Genomic DNA, 9,973 nt, shown 5'->3' on the forward strand with positions numbered 1-9,973 from the left:
AAGTCCTTTTGAAACGTCCTTACTTGAGGGATGCAATGAACTCTGTGAACTTAATTATTCATCTTATGATACTGTTTTATACATTTCATATCCACATTTCCATATTTTCCGAATCTTTCCCAGACTTCGTTACTACTATTTCGTCCTTAATAGCACCTTTGAAATATATAAACAAAAAATAAGACACTACTACTTTATAATGCATCCACATAGTGTCTCCTTTATTTTATCTGCCAGTCATTTCAGATTCTGTGAGCCTTGATAAATGTAATAAAGACAGAGGGCAGAAATGAGCAGCTCTACATTAACAGACTCTCCTGTTGGCAATGACTCCTCATTCATGGTCTAATTCTCAGTGTGGGCAGAAGTACACAGATCATTTACTTAAGCAAAGATAAGTAAAGGTAAAAATACTCAATTACAATTTCATATACAAAAAATTGAATCTGTAAAGTAACCAAAAACTGAAATTATCAGATAAAAGTAGTGGGGTAAAAAGTGCAATATTTGTCTCTGAATTGTAGTGGAGTAAAAGTATAAAATAATATAACATGGAAATACTCAAGTAGCATACAAGTACCTCAGATTTGTACTTAAGTACAGTTCTTGAGTAAATGAACTTAGTTACCTTCCACCGGTGCTAATTTTAAAGGCTGACCCGATGTACAGCATCAGTCCTAGCTTTTTATAAGCTACGGGTATACAAGGTGTAACACTCAACGAGAGCTAAAACGATTAGTCGATTAATTGATCAGTCTCTTGACAGATACTCAAGTAATTGTTAGTCGTTTTTTGAGCAAAAATGCCAAATATTTGCTGGTTCCAGCCTCTCTAATGTGAGGCTTTGAGGCATTCCTCTATGGAATACCATAGTAAACTGATCATTTTTGGGTTTTTTGACTGTTGGAGGGACAAAACAAGACTTCTGTAGACATTACATTGGCATGTTGGAAATTATAACAGTCATGTTTCACTCTATTCTGACTTTTATAGACAGAACAATTAATCGATTAATCGAGAAAATAATCGGCAAATGATCGTTAGTTGCAGCCCTACGCATAGTCAACGCCCCAGGCTAGGCCGTGAACTATCTTGACTGCGGAGTGTGTCTTTGGCAGCAGGCGGGATCTAGTGATCGTTGGCTGCCGGTAGAAGTCGGGCGGGCCGTTGCAGAGAGCAGCGTGGTCCATCCTGTGACTGACTGACTGACTGACAGACACACAGACACCCGCCGGGGGAAAAAAAAAAAAAAAGTTACTCTGAGTTCGCGGACACACTGCCAACATGTCTGGAGACGACGAGACACAGGAGCAGACCATCGCCGATGACCTGGTGGTCACCAAGTACAAGATGGGGGCTGAGATTGCGAATCGTAAGTGAAACGCGGCGTTAACCAGCCGTTTTGACTCAACCGTCCACAAGTATGTGGGTCCGTCTAATGTTAGCTAACAGTGTCAGCTAGTCCTATCCAGCAGCAGCTGTGCCATGTGCCACAGCAGAATCAGCCACAGGTCATGTTAGAAAGCGGGCGATTGTTTAAAGACTAGTAAAACACGGGTCACGCAAATGAATAGGGAGAGCTTTTATTTATAGTAACCTGTATTTGTTTAACATCATGTAGCTGTCACATTAGCCCGTTGAGCTAGGTGGCTGAGCTACCTTACTAGCAAGCGTTAGCTAGCTGTTACTGCTAACGTAACAGATAACAATGACAAGTACAAAATTGAATGACAATTTGTGGTTGTTCCGAACAGTGTATCAGACATTTAAACGTATACCTACAGCTAATTCAAATCAAGACTAATACAACTGTCACGGAGGAGACCTGACTGAAGAGCTGGTTGTAATTTAAGATCTTAATTGGAGTAAGCAGAAGCCAGTCAATACACCCAGTACCCAGTAATGTTAAATTACGACAAACAATATGCGACAAAAATATATTTATTCTATTCAAAAGAACGAAACAAAATCACAAACTCCTTGTAAAGTTACCAACATGAACCCTAAACTTAACATGCGGTTGTTATTTGTGGTTGCAGCCTATATATTATGCAATACATCATTTTCAAGGCCACATGCACTCAATATCGTTAGCGTGATGTCATAATTGAGAGTTGTTTCAATATAAATACATACATTGAATGTAAATCTATCAAACCTGAGAGCAGCAACAGTCGATATTTGCACCTGTTCTCCATGCTTATTAATATTTTATAACTTGTGCATTCCAAACACAATTATGCCATTTGGACTTTGATTCAACTAGCTAAGCGTACTTTTTCACTAGTGCCTACCTTCACACTACACTTCACGTTACACTCACTCACACCTGTCATCTGTCAGCTTAGTCTTAATGTTTGGTCATCATTTATCTGCCATTCTGACAGACAGAACAGCTGACCATCCTGCCATGTACAGCTTTAAATACATATAGTAAAACCTTAATTAAAATACTACCACGGTTAATTTGAAGTAAATGAATGGCAGGTAGCGTATTAGTGATGTTAGGGCATCAGTTCATCAACAGCTTAATAACAGGCCGCCTCACAATATCCAAATTTAAAGTTATCCTGATCATTCAAATAAAGATCATGTGCGACTACCAGCTGTTTTCATAATTGACTCCTCTGTTAATTATTTTCTCTTTTGATCAATCGTTTGATCTATAAAACATAAGAAGAAAGTGAAAAATGCTCATCAAAATATATTGGAGCACAAGGTGAGGTCACCAAACATTCAAAACTGTACTTTATAACATTTGAGAAGCTGGAACCAGAAAATTGTTGGACTTTTTGCTTGAAAAATGACTGAAAAGATTAGTTGAATGTAAAAATTGTTGCTGTTTTCATTTTCTTTTGATCGACTAATAGATTAACTGACAAATTGTTGCTTCTCTATTCAGTTTCCGTTTCCAGTGATTGGTCGTGTTACGCTCGTTGCCATTGAGTGTATTCTTTGTAGGTTATGAGGATGACCACATGCTCAACACAGACATGTTTTATGCTGTAGTGATGCCTCACATAAAAGACAGTTTGTATCCTTGTTGTTTTGTTTTGTACCTTATCACAGCTGACCTACTTATCTTAAGACATCTAATTTACTACTAGCGTTATGCTAGTTCAGGCTGATTTAAAGCTGTCAGTGAAACTGTCAAATGTTTATCTTCTAGCTAACCCAACATCAGCTTAATGAAAATCAAATGAGTTCCTCAGTGTCATTTGCTTTTTTTGATTGAGCCTTGAACAGTGAACGGTGAACAATGAACAAGAGTCATTGTTCATGTTAATGTTGACTGAATTACCCATCGTATCTGTCCACAGTGGTGGCAGCCTGACACCTGTTAATTTAATCAGAAAAAGTGCCAACTTTATTAGTGTTTAGAGGATTAGATGATCAGTTGAATCTCTTGAATCAAGAGAAAGTTAGTAGATGGGATTTGTACTGTTGGTTAGACAAAACAAAGAACTTAAGGATGTCACCTTGGGCATTTGAAGAAATCCTGATATGTCTTTTCACTATTTTCTGACATTTTATGAACCACACAATTAATCATCTGAATAAGTAATGTTCCCCATGACCAGAAAATAAAACAAAAAAGCTTAATCAATAATGAAAATAATCATTAGCTGCAGCCCAAAACTGTCACTGTCACGTCTCCTTTGATCTCTTGTCCTGCAGAGGCTCTGAAGACGGTAGTTGCGGCAGCTACGGCTGGAGTCTCTGTACTCAGCCTCTGTGAAAAGGGCGATGCCTTCATTATGGCAGAGACTGGGAAAATCTTCAAGAAGGAAAAAGACATGAAGAAAGGTAAGTCCTCCGTTGCATTTCATTAGTCACCATCGGCGTCTCTGACTTAGCACTCCTTCATTCACTCTCTTTCTTTCTCAGGTATCGCTTTTCCTACTTGTGTGTCAGTTAACAACTGTGTATGCCATTGCTCCCCTCTGAAGAGTGACCCTGATGTCATACTAAAGGATGGGGACCTTGTCAAGATGTAAGCTGCTGGATTTATACCTGTCCATACTTTTCGTTAGATAAATTACAGTTTATATTTTATTTGCAGTGCACATTTGTCTTTATCTCACGTTTTCTTGCTGTGTTTTTGCGCAGTGATCTGGGTGTGCATGTCGATGGCTTCATCTCAAATGTGGCTCACAGCTTCGTTGTTGGAGTGACCAAGGTATGTCATCACTGTTAGAATAAATGAGTGCTGAAACGCTTAATTATTTATTCTCAATAGTCATGATGAGTCGTGATGTACTTGACTACCAGTGATAGTCACACCGTTAACAGCTTATAATAGTTTGTTAATTCTTTGACTTGCCTCCTCTGTTACTTCAGGACAACCCATTGACAGGGAGGAAGGCTGATGTTATCAAAGCAGCTCACCTCTGTGCTGAGGCTGCCCTGCGTCTTGTCAAGCCAGGAAACCAGGTAAAACTGTCCTACCATGACTGCTTATTTGACAAACGACATCATAGTTCATACCTAATCAAATAATGATGACCATGTCTCTACTATTAGAACACACAGGTCACAGAAGCCTGGAACAAGATCGCAAAGTCATTCAAGTGCTCTCCCATCGAGGGTGGGTGTTTGTGAACATTTGGCACCTTCAAGCGCTGTGATCCCAATTACATTTGCTGAATGTAATTGACATGCTTCACTCAGTTTATTCTTTCGATGTATACAGGCATGCTGTCCCATCAGCTCAAACAACATGTGATCGATGGGGAGAAAACGATCATTCAAAACCCAACTGACCAGCAAAAGTGAGTTCACTCAGCAAGTGCTTATTATCATTGACCTGAGGAGTGTTCTCTTTAACCGGTGGATGAACTTTGTTTTCGTAGAAAGGACCACGAAAAGGCTGAGTTTGAGGTGCATGAGGTTTATGCAGTGGATGTGCTTATCAGCACTGGAGAGGGGAAGGTGAGAGGAAATTTGGTATAGATTTGACTTTTCAGCTTAATTTAGAAAGTTTCATAGAGGCAAGGATTTAAGAATATGTGTTCGGTTTTGCAATTCAGGCAAAGGATGGAGGTCAGAGGACCACCGTTTACAAACGAGACCCCAACAAGGTGTACGGCTTGAAGATGAAGACATCTCGGACATTCTTCAGTGAGATGGAGAGACGCTTTGATACAATGCCTTTCACTCTAAGGTAAGTTTTATCTTTAGATCAGATATTTTATTATCTTTCCTTTTCGTCTTATCTTCAATAAAATCATCTCCCACATTTCACTCCCCACCACCACCACCACCACCCACTTGTCTTTTCTTCTTTGTTTGTCTCCTTAGGGCATTTGAGGATGAAGGCAAGGCCAGGTTGGGTGTTGTGGAGTGTGCCAAACATGAGCTGCTGCAGCCATTCACTGTGCTGCATGAGAAAGAGGGTGAGTGAAACAATGAGCGGTGTAATTTAAGGGCTTCAGCCCTGACCATTAAAATTCTTGTAAGTTTGTTTTCATGTGAACAAAATGAAGTGAGGTCTGAAAGTTGCTCATAGTTGCTGGAAGACTTCAAATGTACTTGAATCTGTAGAAAAATGTCACAGCACAAGTAATACTGGTAAAATGGCTTGATCATTTTACCAGTGGTTTTTAGGTCTGGGGGATTTAATTACCCCTAAGTCTTATGGCTACACCAGCTACTAGTAGGCCATACATATGAGAAGTGCCTTGTGTGTCAAACAACAAGAAATGGATGCAGGCCTTACTGGAATCCTGCCATTGCCTCACTTGCTCCCTGCAGTGTCGTTCGCTCAACTGTGTGGTCGGACCAGCCCCACTTGGGTCTGCTCCGCACTCGGGTCCTCTTCTCATGTTAACAAATGTACACTGGGCTTTGTTGGTTTCAGTTCATTTAAGCTAACAGATACATGCACACAGAAACCAAATACTTCAAAATACTCCAGAGACATGAGGGTGTATCATTGTATCACAAAAAGAAGTGTGTTTTCAGCAACATACCACTGACAAATGACAAGCTGTGATCACGACACAAATATGGCACCAAGTTGGGAACAGGCCTATTTTATCTGTAACAGTTGACATACCTCAGTTAATAATAATACTAATAATAAGAGTTCTATCAAAGGCTTATTTTTTCAATTTATTGTTTTGTCCAAAAACGTCCCAAAAATTTTTAAAATGTCCACAATAATTTCCAACAGCCCAATATGGTGTCTTCAGATGTCTTGTTTTGTCTGATCAACAGTCAAAACCCCAACGATACTCAGTTTATTATCTTGTATGACGCAGAAAGCCTCACATTTCAAAAGCTGAAAGCAGCAAATGTCTAGAATTTATGCTTAAAAATGACAAAAATGATTATTCAATCAAAATAGTTGCCCATTATTTCTCTCTGTGCTTTGTGTCCCATGGGAAGTATTGTTGTCACGTGTAGGGATCTTCTCAAACAAAAACTTTTTTTTTTTTGTTCAGACCACCGATAGCACAGCGTCAAAAAGCACCTTCCTTGTGAAGTTACCACTATCATTCAGGACCTTACTACATTGGCCTGTCAGAAACGTCCAAGTGCACATTACAGAGAGTTCACTTTATAAAGTAAAGTGGATAAATGACCCCTGTGTGGGTCTCTGCATGCATCCCAAACTCTGAGACCTTGCCGACTGTACCCACTACAAGCATACCACCTGTGCAAGCGCTTGAAAAGTAAACTGAATGCTCACTTCAGACACTGTATGTATGTATTGTATATTTCCCATCCACGGTCCTATTGTTGTTAAACATTTGCACACACTGTTCTCTGTTTTTTGTTTTTTTTTTTTTTTTTTTTTACTTTTTCATGTTGTTCAGCCAAATATAACGAAAAACAAGCTCTTCTTGATGTCAGACAGCGTCTTATGAGCATTAAAACTCTGATGTTTTGTTCAAACTGGACCTCCTGGATTGTATATAATCAAATCACTGTTACCATGTTTTTTAATCAATTCACTAATGGCACTCAACCTGTTAAGAGACATTTGATGTCCAGATTGTGTACAAACTGAGACTGTTTAATGCAACTTTCAATCCTATCTGTGTTCAGGTGAATTTGTAGCCCAGTTCAAGTTCACTGTGCTGCTCATGGCAAATGGACCTCTGCGAATCACCAACAGCCTCTTTGAGCCAGAACTCTACAAGTCTGAGCATGAAGTGGAGGACCCCGAGCTGAAGGTAAAGTGTGTTTGATGGATGGGATATTGCATCCTCCGACTGAAAAGAGAGGATTATACTAATGGAACTGCTATAGCATGCAGCTTGCTGACTTGGAATTTTCAAAGCCATTATGTGTTGTAATGTGTGCTGTACCTCATAAGGTCATCACATTAAATTTTGGTGTTGGGTTTTTTTTTTTTTCCCCCCCACCCCTATAAAGGCTTTGCTTCAAAGTTCAGCAAGCCGTAAGACTCAGAAGAAGAAGAAAAAGAAGGTGAGTTAAAGGGCATTGTGTTTTATGACCTAAAAAAGACCCAAGAAATACAGGCTCCAAATGTTTCTACTAACTTCAATCTTTTCTTTTATAAAGGCCTCAAAAACCGTCGAGAGTGCAACAGGACAGGCGATGGAGACTGAAGCTGCAGAATAGATTCTCTCTCCAAGAAATTCTGACAGACCTCTGATGACCCAAAGAACAGACGTCATGAATCCTTCTGTCCCAGCTGTCTGAGGCACTAGCGGGTGTAGCCGCTGTGAATACCTCCAAATCTAACTGATGTCAGTCTGGGATGATGCTGCTCCTAAATTCTGTCACTCCACCTAAAACACACACACATACGTCCCTAGTAAATCTCACTGTCCTTGAGACAGCCTTATTCTCTTAATAGTGGACACAGTCCTGCTGCAAGAGAGGATATTATGTGCAAGGGCATATACTCACTGGAACATTTAACCATTCGACTGATCTTGAGCTTTTGTTCCTTTCTCCACAATAACTGTAGTGAAAGATATGGAAAATGAAATGAGTTTGACAGAGCGGCCAAGGATGATGAATGCACAATACTGTGTCAGTGTAATTGTATGGCATTTAGACAATTTCCTTGAGGTCATAAGCCTGAAGCCATGCCTTTTGAAGTGAGCGTTAACTCGTCGTGGGCAGAAACCCCGATATCCTATGACATTCACACAATTTATAATCATGACATCATTAGTCATCATTACTGTTCAGTTCAGCATAATTACCGCATTTGTACTGCTCTTGCTTAAGCTTACTAGTCATTGTGTATACTTCTAGGGATCTACTGTAGGTTACTCAGCTAACAGTTTCTAAAACTGAAATTTTAAGTCCTGCCAGTTGAGTAATTTAACTAGTAAAATAAGAAATTTCCTTTCTCAGTTGTGGATAGTCTAAGTTCTGCCAAGAGTTCAGCATTCAGTCTTCTGGTGCCACCACTGAGTCTGACAGTCTGTGTTTACATAAGAATTCCATACCTGTTAAATATATGGATACTTTTGTAAAACAAATCCCACTTTCAGAGACTATTTTTGGAAACATTAAAAAGCCACCTGACATCATTTGTGTGGTTCTGTTTTTGGACTATGTGTATTCAGATTATTTTCCTGATGAGTGACAAGTGTGTTTTTCATGATTTTGAACATTAGTGTCTCTCATTGTGTCTCATTCATCAAAATTTGAATCTGGCTTGTGACCAGCCTGGTCAAAAGCCCAGCTTTCAAGTAGTGTAAACTTAGGTTCAACAAACATATCCCTGATATGCCATATTTGACAAAGTAGTTGCTAGGTACAGACGTCAGTAGGGGGCCCAACAGGTCAGGGTCCCCTGGGCAAGAGCCTCTGTAAACGACACACAATGACCACAAAGAGATGCATTGTTTTGTATCTCATTCAGTGTAGAGTTCGGGGGTCCTTTTTGTCTGTCTGTGCCTAGGCCCGTTGTCTCATTATTGGCCCTTGTTACCCCGTGTATTTTTTTTTTTAAGGTCCCCCTGATTAAAAACCCAAATTCACACACACACTATAGATGCATAAAAACAGACGACATGATGATGTTTTACGTGACTTAGACAAAAATCTTATTTATTGACTCTGTACATAACTCTGCACAGAACTCTGCTGCAAGGCTTCTAACCAGAACCAACAGCCATGACCACATCACTCCTCTTCTAGCTTCTTAACACTGGCTCCCAGTATGTTTTAGAATTGATTTTAAGATCTCAATGGTTACTTTTAAGGCTCTTCATGGCGTTTCTGACAGTTACATTTATGACCTTTGAGTCCAATATGAGCCAGTACGTAGTTTGAGGGGGGTCTTTTATCTGTTCCAGAGACCCCGCTAAAGGGGACACAGGCTCTGGAATTACCTGCCTGAAGAAATCAGGCTGGCCAAGTCAGTGCCATATTTAAATCCCTTCTTAAAACATTCTTCTATCTTTCCTGATTTTATTTCAGTTTTTATTCATTTTAATTGTGTTGATTCAGTTTTAATCATTTTTTAATAATTTATTTTATCTTACATTGCTGAATTGGTTTTATCTTTTTTACCTTTTATCTATGATTTTTATTTTTATTTTGCTGCCCTATTGTAGCAGGCTTTAACTTGATTTTGTCTTTGTCATTGCTGCCCTGTGTGAAGCACTTTGTAACTTAAGTTTTGAAAAGTCCTCTACAATGAAATGTTGTTATTGTTATTATTATTATTATTATTATTATTATTATTATTATTATTATAAATGGCAGTTAGGGCTTGGGCACAGAGACAATATGTATCAAGCAATACCGTATCACCAAATACATGTATACTGTTAGTGTAAAAATTCTCTATTTGAATATAATCAGTTATCATTATGGGGACCAGTGAGATCTGTTCCATGTGTGGGCGATACAAGGATTAAAAACCTGGAACAATGGACCTTGAAAGCCCACAAAAGCTGCAGCAATGGTTTAATACTCCAAGTATTTTCGATAAACCGCTTATCTTCTATAAAACTCAATTTCCCATGTTTCACTG

At 39.1% G+C, this 9,973-nt stretch overlaps 1 protein-coding gene across 1 annotated transcript; it reads left to right on the top strand.

Moving 5' to 3' along the window:
- Nucleotides 1-1,102: 1,102 nt before the first annotated feature.
- On the top strand, nt 1,103-8,519 carry pa2g4b (proliferation-associated 2G4, b). The gene is made up of 13 exons (XM_040153821.1): nt 1,103-1,372; nt 3,679-3,807; nt 3,889-3,994; nt 4,111-4,180; nt 4,342-4,434; nt 4,525-4,588; nt 4,694-4,772; nt 4,854-4,932; nt 5,031-5,164; nt 5,302-5,396; nt 7,054-7,181; nt 7,384-7,437; nt 7,534-8,519. Exons 1-13 carry the CDS (start codon nt 1,285-1,287, stop codon nt 7,591-7,593), a joined length of 1,179 nt encoding a protein of 392 aa, XP_040009755.1. The 5' UTR covers nt 1,103-1,284; the 3' UTR covers nt 7,594-8,519.
- Nucleotides 8,520-9,973: the final 1,454 nt, after the last annotated feature.

Source organism: Xiphias gladius, chromosome 18, assembly GCF_016859285.1.
Source record: "Xiphias gladius isolate SHS-SW01 ecotype Sanya breed wild chromosome 18, ASM1685928v1, whole genome shotgun sequence".
Lineage (NCBI taxonomy): Eukaryota > Metazoa > Chordata > Actinopteri > Istiophoriformes > Xiphiidae > Xiphias > Xiphias gladius.